The sequence below is a fragment of the Cyprinodon variegatus genome, unplaced genomic scaffold, assembly GCF_000732505.1.
Source record: "Cyprinodon variegatus isolate N-32 unplaced genomic scaffold, C_variegatus-1.0 Scaffold204, whole genome shotgun sequence".
NCBI classification, from domain to species: domain Eukaryota; kingdom Metazoa; phylum Chordata; class Actinopteri; order Cyprinodontiformes; family Cyprinodontidae; genus Cyprinodon; species Cyprinodon variegatus.
Genome location: NW_015150657.1, coordinates 954,150 through 974,825, shown reverse-complemented (window position 1 = coordinate 974,825; position 20,676 = coordinate 954,150). Strand labels below are relative to the sequence as shown.

General features: G+C 36.3%; 1 protein-coding gene across 3 annotated transcripts in view; it reads right to left on the bottom strand.

Moving 5' to 3' along the window:
- vwc2l (von Willebrand factor C domain containing protein 2-like) overlaps positions 1-12,614 on the bottom strand; it is a 30,981-nt gene extending 18,367 nt beyond the window's left edge. Inside the window, exons 1-2 of one of the 3 annotated variants that reach the window (XM_015379938.1) lie at positions 11,720-12,614; positions 10,547-11,083 (exon numbers count right to left, since the gene is read on the bottom strand). In XM_015379938.1, the coding sequence (XP_015235424.1) occupies positions 10,547-10,972 (426 nt within the window). In that variant the 5' untranslated portion in view covers positions 10,973-11,083; positions 11,720-12,614. The remainder of the gene's footprint in view (positions 1-10,546; positions 11,084-11,719) is intronic. The other 2 variants (XM_015379939.1, XM_015379940.1) reach the window with 2 other exon arrangements.
- Positions 12,615-20,676: the final 8,062 nt, after the last annotated feature.

Sequence of the window (20,676 nt, the reverse complement as noted above, 5' to 3'; positions counted from 1 at the left end):
TATATATATATATATATATATATATATATATATATATATATATATTTGTGTTTAACAGTTAATGCTGATAGCTCTGCAGGAGAAAATATCCTGGCTTTGATGTAGTATCTGGCACAATCGGAATACCTCAAATAAGTAATGTCACTTAAGCAATGGCGGAAGGGCATCTAAAATTGCCATAATAAGTGCTACCTTAATAGTGCTTGCATATTAAAAGGAGCTTAGACCAGGAGGCAGCATAGGGATATCTTCACTTTCTTAGCTGCTGCTAGGAGTTATAAAGTTGCTCACAATCCTTTGGGTGACAGACCTTATAAGCAAAGCCCATCTCACAGACTTTACCAAGAATACATTAGCTCCAGATATCTAGTACTGTGTGTGACACATAAGATTGTCCTTACTTTCAAACATTGTTTGGTTTTCAAATAGAGAGCTTCATCCTTTCACTACACGAGTGTAACTTTTGTTTTTTTGTTGTTGTTGATTTTTATCCAGAAGGCTGGAATCCAAATTTGATCAGAACTATTCATGTCTGTGTGAAACATCATATATATTTCAAGTAGTAGGAATCTTCTTCAGTTTTTTTTTCTTTCTACTTAAAAATGTCTAAACATTATCATTGACCATTTCGAAATGATTATAGTCTCAAATAATCTACCTTTCCAGCTATGGGCTATACATTTTCATAGTAATCTATTCATCTCCTATCACTCCTCAGAAACTAAAAAGGACTAATTGATGCAAATCACTGTGAAAAACAAAACCAAAAAACCCTGAGTGTTAAAAATATAGTTATATCAACCTTTCTTGATTGAAGCATCATGGAACCTTATATGTAGGACTGTGTCTTCATAACATATATTTATTTAACATATGGCAATGGGACATTTGTGAACTGTTATATTTTATACAAATATACAAGGGGAGAGCACAAAAAGTATGGACCTTATACACTCTCAATATCAGTGGGTATGTATCAATGCAAATGCAACAGGTGTGTGAAAAAAACAAACAATATACACTAAAAGAATAAAAAAAAAAATCATAAATAGGGTTCTAAGCTACAATCAGGTCAGATTACATGGATAAGATTTCTTTCCTTCATTCAGAAACCAAGTTTGAGGGAAGGTGAGACTTAGTCAAGACCAGTGACCCACTCTTCATGTAACAATAAATTATGAAATGTCATTCTCATAAAAGCTACAAGATAACTTAAACTCAACACTGAAATCATTGTAATTCCTCTATTTAATACCTGTTACTAAAGCCTTCACTTTACTTTTTTTTGTCAAGTATTTGATTAAATTGCACCTAAAAAAAATTACATTTTAAATAGCTTTTTGTTTTCCCCGCTAAAGCACATAATCAAAGTCAGTTGCAGATCACCTAAGAAACTTAAAATATTACTGAAGATTTAAGCATTATTTGCAGGGCTTCGATAAAAAAAGGCTATTGTATATTTATGAAGGATAAAGATAGTTTCCCTTGTTTAATAGATACATCTCAAGTCATTTCTTCCTTTCTTATCCAAATGGATATAATTGCCTCCACCTCAGCCCTGAACACTTAGACTTTAGACTAACTCTATTGTAATTTTATACACACAGAGTGTATACAAAATGAACAGCTTTTCAACAGTGAATAAGCAGCTTAGCAGTGTAATGAACATTTCCATTTATAAAGTGCATTAGTGATCAAAATGGAAACAGAGTAGGAAAAATAAAGGTTTAAAGACATGATGCAAAAGGCATTGATATGGAAGTTTTATCCATCCATCCATCCATCCATCCATCCATCCATCCATCCATCCATCCATCCATCCATCCATCCATCCATCCATCCATCCATCCATCCTGGTGTCGGTGCTGGTGCCTATCTCGAGTTTTCTACAGGCAAGAGGCGGGGTCCACCCTGGACAGGTCGCCAGTCCATCGCAGGGCATCAAAGAGACAAACAGGACAAACAGCCATACACACACATATTCACACCTAAGGAGAATCTAGAGAAGCCAAGAAAGTTTCAGAGCAGTCCAGTTAAATAAATAGATATGGTGCAAAATGCTGTAGAACACTGGTTTGAGTTTTATTTGAAGGGATTTAGTTTAGTTTAGTTCAATTCAAGAGATTTTCTTTTCCTACCAGTCACCACAGATGCCTTATCACGGTTTCTGAACAAACACTATTGCGGATGCAGAGAGCTGTTCTTCCTCAGATGTTAGAGGCCAGTGAAACAAACTGATCTCTTGCAAAACAATATAATTCAAACTCTTAGGTCATATTCTATTGTTGATGACAAGGAAAGCTAATATTAGCCCTAACATGTCAGCTACAAGCAGAATTAATATATTGCAAATACTCAAAGAGATCACTAGGAGCAAGCATAACAGTAGCAAATGATGATAATATTGCTATTTTAGACTATCAGCTACATGTTCTTAAAAATAAAAAAAATATTAAAGGAATAAACTTTGCTGCTCACCATTGAAAGGGATTTTGTAGAAACTACTTCCATGTATCAGGATAGATGAACAATGATTTGTACTTTTAGTTTATTTGGTTTATTATTTAAACATGTTTAATGAGGGGACAATCTATTGAACTGCAATTGAGAGACAATATTTCTTTATTTTATACCCTAACTGGTCTTTAAAAAAAATAAACATCTTCAAAGAAGTGATATCTGCCAAATCGGTGTGTCGAACAGCTCAGGTAAGAGTCTGCAGATGCTTTGTAGAGAATGACACTTGAAAGATAGAATTCAACATCAGAACCACTTTGCACGCTTACAAAACATTACAGAAAATCCCCGTGTGTAGTCTCTGGTGCCTGATGCTTTCAGTAAGTCCTATTGTATGAGGTCTCCCGTGAAGAGGATCAGTCATGCCTAAGCCCAGACTCACAAAGGAAAATGGAGCAGTTGCACCAAATTTAGACATGCTGCCAGATGTTTAGGTGAAAGAAAGACTTCTGTTGTCTCCACTTTTATTGGCTGGGTATTAGAGTGAATTGGCTGCTGTACTTTCCATTCCTGCACTTAGATGAATGGGAAAAGGGCAGCAAAGCAATAAAAGCTATAATAACTTTCAGTGAGGGTAAATGTTAATGAAAATGGTCAAACTTTTAACCTGGACAGCAAAGTCACATGAAGCTTACTCAGAAACTCAATAGTAGTGACAGTTTGGCAGTAATGCAGCTTGATTTTATTCTGTGTCTTTAGAAAAAAAACATACAGGATGAAAGCAAGGTGCAAAGAAAGGAGAAAAATATGTAAAAACATGAATAATGTCCTCCAAAAACCCGACACAGACCATAAGAGCAATAATTTCAGATAAATAAAACACTCTTTGTGGCAGAATTGTTTTCCACTTATTGGCACGATTGTTTCTTCAGGCAAATTTGAGAGAAAAATCAATTTTAGCAATCATTTCTACAGCCTTTATGGATGTCCTCTTTCAAATGTTTCTGAGAAACACGTAACTAACAACTGGTATGTGTGATGAGTGAGCACACAAGTATGTGAATGTAAACCTGCTGTTTTAATTGGTTCCTATAACTGCATATGTGTTCAATTTTAGGGACCATATAAGCATATCATTGTTACTGTTGTGTGTTGAAAAAATATGTCTTTTTCATATTATTTAGACTTGTCTTCTGCCTACATGTTTGTTGTTTGCCCTATATTTCCCGATCTGTGAGAGAATCAATATATTTCTTTACTATGAAATTACAAAATTAAGTTTATTTACTAACATTTCCATTATAACAAAGTGAGGTATGTTAAACATCAGATCCTATGAAAGGGCAAGCCTGAAGTAGGTTCAACTACTGATATGTAAATACTGATATTTATGAAACACAACACACAAAAACCTGCCTATAGTAGCTTACTGCACTAATTTTGATATCAAATCAGAAGGTTCTACTTAGTAAAAGGGTTTTCAAATCTTCTTATACTTTATATGTATCCAAACTGAAGTGAATACAACCAAAACATAGTATTTTTACAATATGAACTGAGACTAAAGGGAGGTTTATTCTGTCCCACTGTTTATATTTCTTCCACGGTGCAGAAGGAGGTGCGAGCCCACAACACCATGGGTATCAGAACCCTACTGGTCTTTACCCCTTAGTAGCTGGGTTTCCATTCAACCCTCATTCAAATTTTAAGCAAACTGAACTTAAATTCTCAAAAGAAAATATTTATTAGATGTTTCCATCTGATTTGGGGTGATTAACCAGGTGATGCGAAGCATAATGTGGTTATATTTCTAATGCTTGACAGTCATAAATGGGAAGCAGAAATAGCAAACTACAGCGTACCACAAATCATAAATGGAGAGAGGATTTAATAAACCATATGTATTGCAGTTGGAAAATTTTACTTAAAACTTAATGTGAAATGTATTAAGTTGGTGTTACAATCGAGATCTTCCAATGCAACACATCATAATGTGCATAAAATGTCAATAGAAACACATCTACTGACAATCTTACAAAAGGGAAAATGAACAAAAGCCAACCCCCTAACTAAGCTACCCCACCCCTTACATTGTTTTGTGAGGCAATCAGTAATAACAACTTTAAAAAAATATATATATACCTTACGCTTTTTATAGGCCCTGCTGTTACCCTGAAAACCTTCTGTCTTTGCTTCTTTTATGTACTCTTAAACTGAATATGATCTCCAAAATACAGTTTAGGCCCTATAAAGAAATGCTAATAAGCCTAAAGGGTAAACCTTTACCCTCTCCAAACAGGAGTCTCCTTAGCTGATACTAATGCTCTTTCCTTTAACACAGTAGGATACCAGGACTTTCATCTCCTTACCAAAGAGACCCACCCTTCTTAAAGTGGATAATGATGCTGCACTATGATGCCATAGAAAGTGAATATGATCATTCTTTCTTTTCTCAATCATGACTTTAAACAAATAAACAAAAAAATCTTGTTTTTAACCACCGAATAACTTAATTATCCCATAATTCTGGGGGCCCTTGATCAAAGTTAACTTGGAGATGAGCTGCAGTCATGATGGACTTGATCTAACATGAAAATGGGGGCTTATGCGCTTATAAAATCTGTAGTCTTGCATTTCAATGCAGGGGTTAGATTGATTCCGTTTGATGCACTAACACACCGATCAGTACAGATTAAGAACATCGATTTCAAAGGGGTTGATACCACACACCTTTTGTTAAAGGTAATATAATGCACATGTTTCATTACCTGTTTCACCAGCAGAAATCAGAATAAATACTTAGGGAATGTATCATTCATCTGAAACACATTGACATGCCCTAAAACTGAAATTTGTTCAGTTACTAAATATTGAACAAAAAAGAGTTATAATAATAACTTGCAGAATTTGTTGGGATATTTTACATTTCTGCTTAAATTATAACAAAGCATTACCTTTAAGATGTTTTGGTAATAAATATAAATTAATTGAAAACTTGTTAATGATGTAGACCAAGTGTAATATCTGTGTTTAAATATATCAATAGAGGTGTTGAAGAAGATTTTTTTTTCTAAAAAGAACAAAAAAATTAGAACAACTAAAAAAATCATTCTGGCCTACATTAATCTGGAAAAGTATACGTATTTGCATGTCCATTAACAAACTGTTAGAACATAGTAAATCTTTTTAGACTGACCTATTTATCTCAGATTCACTAGTATGCATATGTCGTACTAAATTGGTTTCAGAATCATGAAAGAAAACTTTCCAAATGAAAAGTGTATCAACATTTTCCAGAGGGTTTCAAGCTTTGGCTTGATGTCGATACACATCTACAATGAAGTTAATAGAAACTCTAAAATGCTCTGCAAAAGATTTGAGTTTCATAAAAAGCTAAATTGAACATAAGACAAAAAAAATGTGTCATGGCCAATTTAGCTTTGAGATTTTATGTTTATCTTTTTCAGTTTCCATGATTTTAAATGTTTGCTTCTTTTTATTCTTTTTATGTTTTGTTGAAGTGCTTTTATTTTTGGATTACTTTATTTATCTTAATTTTACATGTGGTTTTAGGTGCAATTGAGATTTTTTTTCCAAATCTCTTTGGTGATGTGACTGAATGCTTCATTTATTTATTTATTTATTTATTTATTTATTTATTTATTTATTTATTTATTTATTTATTTATTTATTTATTTATTTTAACAGAAACTCTTTACATCCTTCTGGAAGTACTGCTACTGCTAAGCTTTTGTATTTAGGTAATTCAAAAAAATGTCTTTTTAAAGATTCTGCTATGTCCTTTATTCATACAACTTTAAGGATTTAGAGGTTTTGATTATGAAAATCAAAGTTTTGTGTGCTTTGTATGTATGATAATGATTGCTTAACGTAACAAGAATATTTTAATACATTTCTGAACAACTAGGCTGTGGATAAGGTGCAATGCACAATGCGGTTAATCATATTTTCACTCTGTTTTTCAGTCAGTTTCTTGGCAATGGACTGGTATCACTTAAGCAACAGTGGAATCTTTTCGTCATCCAGTTCTTTTGTTAACTTTTAATAAAATATAATGTTTAATCTGTAAGAAATGGATAATTCAAATCCAAATTACCTTAAGGACTGATCATATGTAGCAGCAATATGTTGGTAAATATTAATGTTCATTAGAACGGGATATTTTTACACATTAGAGGTGAAGGGGCCAAAAAAACCTACAAAGAGTTTGAACAAGTCACACAAAGAGTATACAAATATAGTATAAGCAAAACCAGTCTCAGTACTCAGCACGGGTCATAAGATGCTAAAGCTCTCAAACCTTGCTTTGAGAGGATATTCATAGGTTCACCACCTAGGAAGCAGTAAACAACTGTGGTATGCCTGGTGAGGCTGCAATGAAAAGCCGCCTTCCTTCAGAAAGAAGCTCTAAGATGTTCAGCAGTTATAAATATTGTTAAAAGGACTGACAACTGTTGAACAGAGCAAAATACAAAATTGTATTTTATTTAGAAATAAACAGTTCCCATGTAACAGTCTTGTAGAACAGTTGTGGCAATACTATGATTTGAAATGCCTCCAAACACCTACTTTTAAATTCAACATTTATTAATTACAACCACTAAACTGTAAAGTAAAGGGATATAAATGTTTCTTTCTTTTCTAAAAGGAAACTCATCATTGTCAAGACAAGAAAGGTCAGAATGAAACAGAAATTGGAAGGACCTTAATGGAAAATGTTGCAGCTAACCATTCAGCATTTAGTCTGTGTTGAGAAAAATAAAACAATCTCTACTGGCTGAAAAAATAAATTATGCAATGAGGTGATGAAAATGTGATCTGTTTGTTGCTACTTCTATAATTAGAACACAAAATGGACAGTATGATTAATGATCCACAAGCTATTTTCTTTTTCTTTTTTTTTAGGAGAAAATGGATAATTCCTCTCTGTACATCAGTTTTGTCTTTATTCCTTCTTTTCTTCCTTTTTATTTAATAAAGTTGTATAGAGTTTAAAATATGAAATGTTTACAACCTTGCTGAAACATGTGCATCCTATATTACACACAAAAGAAAACACATTGTGCAAATGCAAATAACTCTTTGATTCTCTCTGATAATATTTCCAAAAGCACTCAAAAAAGACACATGAGCAAAGGTTACATGCTGTGTAAATGACAGCCAGCAATTTAATAATAAAAGGTAAACTAACTGGCAGTATTAAGATTTTATACCAGAATCAATTATCTGAGGAATGCGTGTCAATTCATATCTAGCTACTAAAATAAGCATTTAAAGGCTTGTGTTGCACAGGTCATAGCTGTGTCATTTTAGAGCAATGCGTGGAAAATTAACAGGACACCTTTAGAGTTAACACAGTTGAGAGAAACAGCAGAATCATTATTCAGTGGAATTAACTGACAAAAAATTCAGATCACTCCAATATTGTTATAAAAGATTGGTCCATTGTTTTCTTGCTGGCTGAATGAACAGTAATAGATGCCCTAATCTTATCTTTGAGCGCTGATTTGTTGGCACAGACATGTCTAAAATCCACGATTAGCTATGGAGCTTGTTGTTTGGGCCATGTAGTGTCAGATCTTATTTCAATCACACCCAGCCTCGATCCACTTGCAGGGAGCTTAAACTAGGAGGGCTCCTCATGGGCAGCAACAGTTTAAACACAGACTGTAGTTGTCATACCCTTTGTGTCATTTATAATCAGAAACTGCTGTCATGCTCCATAACAACTGCAGAGACACTGTTGTGATGGGTAGAGACCTGCTGCAAAAGCGGTGACTCAGTGTCCACACAAAAGCATATTAACATACTGTCTTAGCATCTGTCAGTGTGGCAATAATTACTCAGTGTTGGGTTGATTAGGGGTGGGGATAAAATCAAACTGGGTGGCAGCCATATCGGTAGGTGCCCTTAACCAATAAAAACAATTGTGCTATACAAGTACAGTATTAAGAGAAATTAAAGGCAAAGGCATTACTAATCAAACAGTAACAAATGCCCCTGATTTCAAAGGCTAAACGTATGAAGCGCAGCATTTATTAGATAAAACTATGGGCCTACATAATAAAATAGATGGCTGCTATGGATAATTTGTAAAACAAGAAAGCAACAAAGAAAGACTAAAAAAAGTGTATATTAGGAATATTTTATTCTATTTCTGCACTTAAAAACTATAAAAACAGAGTGACCATTTTATAAAATTCGTTTTATAGTTGTTTGCATTACTTATAACTTATCAGTTTATCACAAACATGCTAGTTCGGTTGTTTCAAATGTTCTTTCTTTTATGTGACACAGATTAAACCTGAATAACCATGACCCCCACTACAGATAGTTGTTTTTTATGTTAAGCCCTCTGAATGAGTCACCATTTCCACTGCTACTGTATAAATCAGTGACCTAAAACCCTGCTGCACATATTCAGAGAGCAATTTGACTTTGTTCACCCTGAATACTAGAATGATGCATTTGGGTGTTTAAAGTCCGAATCAATATTTATTGTTATTACTTTTTTAACCCCTTGTTACTGTAGCACTTTGAGATCTCCTTGAAATGTAAGGTGTTTCATAAATAAAATGTATTATTATTACTTTTAAAGACACAAACCCAATTAAAAGGAATTTAAATGTGGATGGTATTGGACATTAGCAATGGAAATGATTTACATTTGCATACTAGTTTGCAATAAATGTATCATTTATGGTTAAAATATAACAACATTATCATACATCTTTATTCTAATCTAACTGATAATGTTTGGTGCCCATGAAAGCACAGCAAGGGTGATATGTTTATATCATGAATGGATATTTTTAACTTAGAAACAGCTGAGAATGTATTTTTGTTTAAGCAAGAATAACAAAATAATAATAATAAAAATAACAAAATCAATATCGTTTAAGACTGAGGTAATAAAAACTTTCCATTTAAAAATAAAATATGAGACTCTGAATAATAGAGTAAGCAATATTAGCTTTTCAAGCTTGTTTGTACACTTGACAAAGAAAATTCAATTCAAAGTGAAGTGAATTGCTTCATCTGGTAACAGGTAACTGAATTAAGTTTATCCAACTTAATTTCTTTACACTGTTTTAATTGATTAAGTTGGATACACTTTATTTTAATATTTTTTTTTTACCAATCAAAGCTATTCACTTAAGTTGGAGATTAATTCTCATTTCAGAATGGAAGCAGTATTATCCGATGGCTTTGACTTTCTTAAGCAGGATATTCTCATAAAGCGTTGGCCTTCCATTTCCCAAAACCTTAATGCAATTAAGCAGGATGTCCTGAACAACCAACACCAATCCATGGTTAGATTAGGATCTACTTTAAAACGCAAAATATTCAAAACTTCTGCCTTTATATCTTCATGTCATACATGATGTCAAACCAACCAGAGAAGCTTATTTTTAACATTTTATAGGGCACCCTTTTATAGTGAAATACTTTGAAAATCCAAATTTCCAGCCAATAGTGTTATTGGAATCCAGGACCTTATTACATTTATAAATTAAAACATTTGGATATTTTTATGGTAAAAATGAATGTCACTGTAATAACAACAAACGCCAACTTCCCCAAATATACGAAGAAAAATAACAAAAGTGCTTCTATAAGAAATTGATGAAAAACACCCTGAGAGAGAAAGAAACAAATTGTTTTTGGTCCAACATAGCTTTAGAGGCATTAATTCTTAACCTAAATATAACTCTTAACTAGGCTTATAAACTTTTTAACTTTACCTTTTAACTAAGATGTTTAGCTTTCTTAACTTAATTTACAGTAGGTAATATATCATTCAAAAGCTTATCTAATTGGTCAAATGCCAAAATAAGCTGCAGTATCTTTGCTGAATAGCTGGATATAGATCTCTAGACCTCACTGAGGGGGGGACTCCATTTGTAAGGGGTATGCAGGTGATCAAAAATGGTAATTTGTCCAATAAAGGGTTAAGTAGTCAGAATGTAACGCCACATCCACGTATTTGAAATCTTGCATGTGACACATTGAATCAAAATTGCTACACCCATGTCACGCTTAAAATTCCTTAAAATTAAAGTCTTACCTTGAATTCTTCCAGTATTTTGTACGTTTTCCCCCGGTACTCGCAAAAGTTTTTAACCTCCTTGCACTCTGGGCAGCATCCATTGTGCTCCACTTTCGTGCACTTGGGGTGCAGTTTCGGGCATTCGGGCTGGTCGCAAACGGGCCCGTCCTCCGTGCACACGCACGGGCAGTTTGAGTGTCCCGGATAGAAGCGCTCCCCGAGCTTGTACACGAAACCACTGTCATCCACGCACCCCTTCCCCCGATAATCGTCGAAGACAATGTTATCCGCGGCGGTCCGCTCTGCCTCATCGGCGGCGTAATCCTCGGGGTTGCCCACCGTGGCTGGAGACGCGACGCTCATGGCCAGGAGGAAAAAGAGGAGGAGGACGGATGCGGCCGAGAGGAGAGGGCCCATCCTTCCCCGTGGCGTTAACATCCACATTCAACACGAATGCATGGATGTCATCCCTAAGCTCCGGGTAATCTCTCCGGATCCAAATCGGCCTTTATTATCGCTACCATCGTTATCACTGTCATCTTATAGAGAGATGTTCTGCAGTGGAAAAGAAAACAGAGAAATTAAATAAATAAATAGCTATACATGGATAAAAATCATCGCACGGGTGATGATTTCACTGCTGCTGTTTTGCGCATTATCACAACCCAATCTCACCTTGAAATGTACTTTTTTACAGCAATAATTCTTATCACAGGGATTATCTTTCACGAGGAAAAGTAGATCTGTTCTGAATTTCTCACAGCATACACTGCTCAACAGGTTTATATATAAATATAGGCTACAACAGCAGCAGCTGTGGGTCCAAGAGCAGCCATAGAACAACAGAGGAAAGGGTTATGAGACTCATTATTGAAGTGGGTGGTGAGGTTTATTTTCTAAATTTTGTAAAGGTTAACCAATTTAAGGTTAAATTAAAAACTTTTTAAGGAACGAAACACAACAGGTAGCCTCAGCTGATTGTCCAGTACAGCTGGATTTTAATAGTCTCACATATCAGTATTATTAAATCTGCCGTCAAATATTCCAAAATCCACCAACCCTCTTTTCATAAGTAATATAGGTGAGAAAAGGTTGAAAACTAATCCTGCACAAATGCAGCATGGTGTTTTTCATTTGTAGATGAATTTTAGGGTAAAAAGTGATGCATTTTAAGCGATAAGACAAACTCACCCTTGTAAAAGAGAGAGAAAATACGCTGGATATCCTATTAGTGTCGAACCAGGAGAGTCAAAAGCATGGATGGCTGGGAAAGATTTCAGATATCCGCCATGGCTATTAAAAACTTCAATATTATCCCCACATTAAATTCAAAGGCTTCTCTAAACACTATTATTGCCCACCTTCCTCCTGGATCATGAGAAGCAATCAGTTATCAGCCTCTTTGCGTCGCTCTTTCCAGTGCAAAAACGGCGACATCCACGAAAAAAGTAGGTCTGTTTCAGGATTATCCTGATCCGACTCACCTTTCTCAGACAATATCACAGTTCACGTCCTACAGCATGCGGCACACGCAGCTAGAGCTTTTCAAAGATGCAAGAAAAAAAAAAACTGCTAAATTCCCTCTGTAAAACGTTCCTTGAGAATCCAGAGTCAAGCCAGTATATCCAAATGATGTAGGTTAGAGAGCTGCTCTCGGTCTTGTTTTACAGACGGGAGCATATATACATCCAACGGCTGTACTGTGAAACCAGAATCCAATATAACAATCATGGAAGGTTATATAAAAAAATTAAAGCACTTCAGAATGAAGGCAGTCCATAGAGGATTTGCAGTTGCGGTTGGCATTATTCGCAAGGAATGCGAGACTGAGGAGGGGAGCGCTCCCGACTTTCAGCACCTTGGAGAGCGACCGTCTCTTGCGTCCTGCTCTGGGCAGAACAGAGCGCCTCCCCCAGCACTGCTTCGTCCTCTTGTGTCACCCACAGTCACAACACTCACATCCCACAGCCAGACAACAATTACCTTTCGGAAGCTCCTCTTTGAAAAGATAAGGGCTAAAACGAAGTTAAATAGTAATAAGAGGTCAGTTTTCTGCTGGTAAATTAAACAGGTATGCTATATTTTAACAGTTGCGCGTGACTTGCTAATTGCTTTTATGTACTGGTGCGCCTCGGTGCATGCGTCTTTCGTTATGAGGCACTGAATTTGCAAATGCTATGGTTTCATGCACTTGTGTGCATCTCTGTGTCTTCAAAACATGACCTTAATTTTCTGCACATTTTTACGGGAACCCATTTGTATTCTGTCCTACATGGGGAGGGAGGGTAGGGGTGTAAGGCTTTCATGTCACTACAAAAAAAAGGTAAAATGTACAGTAAGATTTTGCAGCAATTTGGCTTTGTTTTACAGATACTAGCCCATAGGGGCCACTGCCTAACTACATTATGTCCAAGCACATGACTGAGAGGCAATCCAGAGAAGCATCACTGAATTAAATATTCCAAAGATATATCATGAATATTTAAATATTCCAACCGTGTGTCTTTTAATGCTTGAGGTCTACTAAAAAGAGGGAACCTCCAAACAAATAGGTATTCTCACCCCATATGGTACATAAGAAAAATATCCACATTCATATTTCTATCCATTTAAATTTGTTAGGTTACATCTACAGACTTTAGTGTGCTCTAATTTCCTAGGACCTTTCGGCATATAGTTCAACATTAAGTAGTGCATAAAAAAAGGAAATATGATTTAGATTTTTTATCTTTTTGAAAAGATTTAAAACAGTTATAGTATAGTATGAAGGATTGGTGGAGAGTCAACAACATGTGGCAAGCACATGTCTACTGTATCTACAGGGTTAGCCTGCAAAGCCAGTAACTTGTTGTAATCAGCAGGTTTCCTTAGATAGATAGCTGTTAACTAATTTGTCTGTATAATTTAATTGAATTGTCTCCATAAAATGCTTTGAAATATCATATGTTTTGAATAATACTGAAGTGAATTGAATAATGGACTAACTGTCTTTCTTTGATAGCACCTAAATAAAATTGGTCAATTAGACTGGGCAACCTGTTAAGGCTGGTTTATATTCAGAAACCAGGTCGTCTGCATTTATGTTGCAGTGAACACAAATATGCCCTGCCCCTTCTGCATAAACTCTGGTGCACCTCTCGAAAATTGTAGGTGACCGCAGAAAGGAGGCCTCTGATTGGTCAAATCTACATCTGCTCTACACTATGCATATCTCCTGTTTGGTACCTACCAGCTTGTTGTGTTTGTATGACTGCCGTTGTGGAAAATGACTCATGAAGTTGGACCAGCTAGAAGAGCGAGGTTCGTGAGAACGCCTGGACCCTTTTTCCACCTAGATTCCCTACTCTTTTTTGCCTGTATGTCCCTCCGTTGTCGCACAAACTTGCCCCTTATGTTTTTCCACTTCCTCACCACCTCTGACGTATGTAGAACCACAGCTAGTTCGTGATTGTCCCTCTTGCGTTTTGGCGTGGAATAACGTACTGAAGACCACGTTTCAATTTTGGGCATAAATCTAAAATATCTGCGACAAGCAGATCACTACGACACACTGCTGTGGGAGTATAGCCAGCCCAGCTCATAGATATCTATCTTAAATTACTTATAGTTGACACTTAAAACTAGTATTACAAATGATTGACCGATGAGTATAATGCCAAGTTTGATTTCATAAAACTTTCAGTCTTTAACTCCTATTACCAGTTAAGAGATTAAAATGCGCAAAATATGAATACAACATCAACAAATTCTCTATGTTGACTATTATGAAAGGTGGGAATGTATATTTAGATGGATACTTTTGTAACATGTTTCCCACCCAACTTTCTTTGGCATTATGATTTCTTTTTTTTTAAACAATCTAATGTGAACAGAAATTCTATTTAGCTATGAAACTAGAGGGATTTCTTTCTGTCACTCTAATGAAGTTAACTCTAGCTCTTTTAAAAGGTAAATTGTCACAGAGTACAAAATAACAAAACTGGAGAAAAGTTTAATTTTATCATGGAGTCAGAAAATCCTGGTAAAGCTGTGCTCAAAATCAATTAGATACCTCAAATATATAGTATGAAGTGTAGCTGTTTGTATACTTGAGTAAATGTTTTGTCTCAGGCTTGGTAACACTCATCCTTAAATGTAACTCTTTCTAAATAGTGACAAGAGCCAACATTTTTTAATGATAGATGAGCAAAAGGCTTGAAAATAATTCAGAATGTATACTGCCTATGATGACAATGATAAGATCAAGGACCAGCTTTTGAGTGCTGCACTCCGTCACAGGCTGTGAGATGGTGTAGGTAGAACTATTGACAGGGATTATGCAAGGTTAGTTATCTCTAAAATGCTGGCAGGTCTTTGAAATGCAGATAACAGCAAAGCTGCAACCACAAAAAACCTGTGGCAGGTGGGAACTTGTCAAACTCAAGGTAACATGGGCAAAGCGGATAAGAACTGTGACAGCTGAACCATTTAACAGGCAAAGGCAAGAGCAAATTAAGGGTACACACTTAACTTTTTTCTTTAACATAATATGAGTATGGGAAAGGTATCAGGAAACTGGGTGTATGTAGTCTGTATTCTGATCCTTTCAGTTTAATTAAAATTTTATATGTGTGTGAAACTACACCCCAAAAAATCCTCTAATTAAAAAAAAGACCCTTGGCTGTACTTACTTTTAGCGACTAAGTAGGAGCTCTGAATGTAACTTTTAAAATTTTAATTTGTAAAGCATCTTTCAAGATTAAAGCACTTATTTAGAGGAGTACCTCAACCTGAAAAAGTACTTCACCCTGGAAAAGTAGTACTTAAATAGCGTCACAAGACAAAATTAAACAAAAGTAGATGCCTGTTAATCTCAGAGTCAGTGGAAGGAAGTTCCAGTTTCTTAGAGCTACATATGAAAATGGTCTGTCTTATCTAGTTTTGAATTTCATTGGGGGATATTCAGCAAGTCTTCATCATAGGACCCAAGGGTGCTAATGTAGGGATGTAGTGGGTCAGAGACTGGTGTCTGTCCATGTAGAGCTTCTGAAGTCAAAGGTCTTGCAATGCACTCAATAACCGGGAGTTGAAGAAATTACATTATCAGTGCAGTCACATAACAATTTGAACATCTAGTTGTGAGCTTAACAGTAGCATTTTGTAAGGACTACAACTTGATAGGGAGCTTTTAGTAAGACATGTGCAAAGCACATTACCCATCTGTTATATTGGGGCATCAGGAATGACTTAGCTCCGTCATCTGAGAGGAGCTTGGATTAAAACATCTTCTGTAGATCAAAACCAGTCAACCATGGTGATATGGACAAACCATCATTTTAGAGATTTTCCATGCATATCCCCCTGCAGGGAACTCACTTGGGGAACTATGTATTTCTTTTAGCCTTTTAGCCATGGAAAGTCCCAAAATGAGTAGGAGAGTTTTGCAGGGGAGAGGACAAGCTCTGCTTAAAAGTTTTCTTACCTCCCATTAAAGAAAAATTATAAATTCACACTAGTAATTCAAATAATTGACACAACTGAAAAAAAAATGCTTTTAAAAACACATGTACTAAATAATAATTTTTTAAAATAAAATATTGATTTTGCATTTTCTGTTTTTAAAAAAATCACTCTACAAAGAAACTGCCTGAGACACATTAAAGTACCTAGCTTATCAACAGTGAACCAACAGGTGCAAAAGCCTTACTGAATATTTCCTGAACATAACAGAAAACCACTGATTTCAGTGATTGCCTCAAAGTGTTGCTCAACGAAAGTTCACTTGTATATTAATATATGTATATTACGAGGGAGTATAAGGGCCAGGCAAAAAAAAAAAGTTTTTTTTAGAATAAAGTTGTAATATTATGAAAATAAAGTTAAAAAAGTCTATTTTGACATACTGCCCAACTTGATGCTGGTGTGCTAAAATATCCCTTTTTTTAAAAGGATATAGCAATACACTATTTAATATGCATACCATGTCCTTGACTGTGACGCAAAATCCTCCTTCCTTTCTCCATTCTCTAACTGAGACATCTTGTGCATTGACCTGGTTCAGAAGAAAAGGGAACACTTATGGGTTGTGAAGCCTGTCATCCTCCTCCCTCTTCTTTCACCACCCTTTTGCAATAGAGCCATTACAAGTGTATATATATCATTTATTAAATCTGACATTGCACTTGGGTAGACGTAGGATCCTAATGTGCAATGTGTTGTCTGAGACAGCCGGCCAGCCACTTCAGCATGCCATGCTCCATTAGGCCTTCACTCTGGCTCACGCAGAACATAGAGCGGCTAATACAAAGCATCAGCAGAACCGAGAAATGTACTAAGGCAGCCACTTCTACCAGCACACAACCTGTGTCTTACTGAGGAGGTGAAGGTTCTGCCGGTGTGACATGGCTTTGCTGTGAAATTTCCTTGAAGGCTATAACAGAGTTGTTTACATCTTGGGCTTATTTAATGTGAAGCAAACAAGTGCCAGCCAACAAGAATAGGTTCCAATTCAATCAGCTAATGGAAAGGCAGCTCTTTACTCTCTCCACCACCCCCCATTGCCACCTCCTGCCTGCTACCATATCAGTTCTTCTGAAGCAAAACATTCAGTACACTCTGAGTATGTACCGAATAGTATAATGGTTTTGCCATTAGGGCTACATTTAAAACCCTCCAGCAGGTCCCAGGCATTATATTTGGAAGTGGCCATTCATGCTAACTTATTAAGCTGAATAGATGGGAGGGTGGAAGCTAAGAATGGAAGTGTAAAGGATGAAAGCACACAAGTAGGAACTAACAGCAGGGAGGAAACCTAGAATGAGTCAAGGCTGTTCTGAGTGTGATGCATCTATTTATTCCCTCTTGCATTGAAATGCGAGCTATACGTCTTAGTAAGGATGTTCCCTTAAATATGTAGAATATTTGACATGTGCCAGTTGAGTAAGCTCCTGCTATCTCCCACTGATTGAACTGAATAAAACAGAAATCAAGGCTTTCCTTGTACTCTGATCTTCGCTTTAGACCAAAAAGTTTCCAACAGAGCTCAGGCTGTAAATCAGTGATGTCACCTTATTATTATTGGTAGGATCTGCTGGAGTTTTCCTCCTGATAAAAGGGAGTTTTACCTTCCACTGCCACAACATGGATGCTTAGTATAAGGGAAGACTTATTGCAGCAAATCAAAAAATTAATGCGTACTATAATGTGAAAAAAATAAGCTGAATTTGACCAAACTATTTCATAACTAGGATTGAATGGAAGAAATGTTCTTGACTTTGAATTTGACTGCATGATTCAATTGAATTGACTTTTTGTAAAGTATCCCGAGGTCACGTGCTATGAATTGATGCTATACCAGTAAAATGTATTTCTGCTGAGTCAAAACAGCTTAATTCTATGTGAACATTCCCCAGCTCTCAGATATACCTAAAATATATAAAAACAGCATTATAAAATAGCTAGTAAAACTGTAAATAGGTTTAAGGTTCCACTTACTTGGATACTTGAATTGCATGTGCAAGGCTTTCAGGTTGAGTCTAAGAGTGCATCCTATCCCTCACTGTTTCACTCCATCCCCTTACCCTCTGTAGTCCTATAAACCACACCCTTTATTACACACCACACTGATTCAGACACTAAAATAGTTCTGCCATGGCAAGGGCAAAGAGATTAATTTGCTTTTTGAGATGAGAGAACTCGGTGGCAATGGTGGATTGGAGAGAAAATGCATGTGCTGATTTCAGTTTGGTGGTGGATTGTGGGTCTCCCTGTGATGCTTATTATCCCAGCTGTGTGTAACAGTGGCCCTGTGGGTGCTGGCATTTTCCACCGAGTTAGAAGAAGAGCTCTTTTCTCTTCCCGGAGGAGACCTGTAGAGGCTCTCTGATTCTCTTTCTCCTAAGGCTGACGATGCTTTGGCAGCTTCAGGAAGGCACTCAGCATGGCAACTCTGCCGCTGTGGTTGGTTGCCTTTTAATGACTCTGCTGGTTTAGACATGCAAATAGCACTGAAGTGGAGAGAGAGCCTGAAGGGACGCAGCGGCATGTGAATGAAATGCAATGTCCTAGGTTTTAGGGATTTTATATGTGACCGTTTCTAAAGATGAAAGGGTGAATACAATATCATGATTGAATGCCAACAAAAGAAGTACTCTTTATGGATATATCATTACACAACTATTCTATTAACCTGTAAATGCTAGTCATTACCATCCACTACATGTTATCTGTGCTTTTAAAGTCCAGACTTTATGTGAGGTTTTGTCATAACCAGTTATTATCCTTTTTTGCTGTGAATAACTCTTCTAGAGTCTTCATTCAGCTTACATTCAGATTAGTCAGTCTTACTTAAATATTTAGTTGGATTTGGTCCAAAGCATAAGCCTTCTTCTACAGTATCAATTCAACTTGATTCTCTAAAACATCCCAGCAGTTTATGCCAAGTCAATTTTAATGGACATTTAAACCAATGTCACGTTTGAATTGGACAGTTATTTACAGAGGCACTGGCTATTATTGAGACTGGGAATTACCATTGCATGGGTGGGGTAATGTGAAAAACCTCAGCAAATACAAAGAATGATTAGGTGCTTTGTTAGTGAAGGTTTGCAGTTAAAAATGACTAAATAAATATTAGATATCAAAGATTATTTTTTAGGTCATCCAGAAATCACTATCTCCCCATTAAACTTGGTTCCCTAATTGAATCAAAATGATCTACTTGTTTCAGTGCATCTTAATATGTGCAAGTAAAACTTATGTTTGTGCTGATTTGTTTTTTTAGATGTAGTCTAATCATTTTTAATTTTGTCTGGAGACATCACCATCTGAGCAGATGTTAGTGCTGTGCTTGCCAGAAGCATGTTTACGTTATTTAGTGACTTGAAAAGGTTGTTTCAAAATATTTTAGTAAACCAGGATCCTTCAATTTGGATTGGACATTACCCCTGGAAACCCCATAGCATTTCCTGTCAAGGTCTCAGCATCTGTTTTTCATCATTAAAGCACAGGTGAAACATTACATTACAGGCTGCAGCTAAATAGTTCTCTATAAAAAACATTTGAATCGGCTTGGGAAAACTATCAATTTTGGGAAAAGCCTTAAAAGCACTGAAAAAGAACTCAACTTTGGTTCATCCAGAACTGGATCTGGATGACAGCTGGGTTTGGTGGTACTACTTTGAAGATTTACCCATGCAAAGAGCACCAGTTCTTTGGAGAGGCAGCGACAGACCGTGGTCTGAGCTGGAGGTAAGGAAGGACGACAAACAGTCCTTCCAGGGCTAAATGAAGACTTTTTTGTTGTTTTTTTAACGCCACCAAAAAACTTCTACAGAGCATTCCTTATTTCATCCTTTGTTGACATTATTTCTTCTATATTCCATTTTAAGTGAAAAAAAAAGCATTGCCTTGGCTGCACTTCTTTAACCAATGCCACAACCACAACCAGTCCCTGATTGGTTGCTGTGGCACAATTCACAGAAAATAGTATTAAGATTCTCTTAACTTCAGCACTCGCTGTTCCATTCTGTCCATGCAGTGCTGCTGTTTAACAACACCTCAGTTCTATTATGTACTGTAGCACAAGGCAAGAGCGGAGCAGTGAACACCATCACCACCTGGGATTTACTGCTGGCCGCTTCATCACCTTTCCATGCACAGTTTGCATAGGGATCCGCTGCCATGGCTGCTGACACCACATTTGGTCTGAATTCAGCTTTAGACTTGTGTTGCTATGTTGATCTGATTCAATGTAAGGCTACAATTTTGACATTGGGGGTTAGCTGCCTGATCAGCAATGGACCTGAGGTTACTGTTAGGAGGCAACTAGCTGGTAGCGCAGTTAACACAGTAACCCCTGTGGGCCTATGGGATGCCTACAGTGATCCTCACATGCATTCAGGGCATTCTCTTTTTGACAAAAAAATCAAATATTTAAAAATAATTTTTGTTCTAGTCAGTAGCATGAACCAGTAGTTTGTTCTGTGTATGCTCTGTAGTTATGCTGAGTCTTCACAACAACAGCAACTTGAGTATGTTGTCTCTTTATTGTAAATCATAATGACGAGACGATGAAAACAATTGATCTCACATTGTATGTATAAATAAATAACTGGACAGAGGCTGGAGAGGTGAGTCTTGTCAAATATCTTGTTTTGGTCTGCAGATGA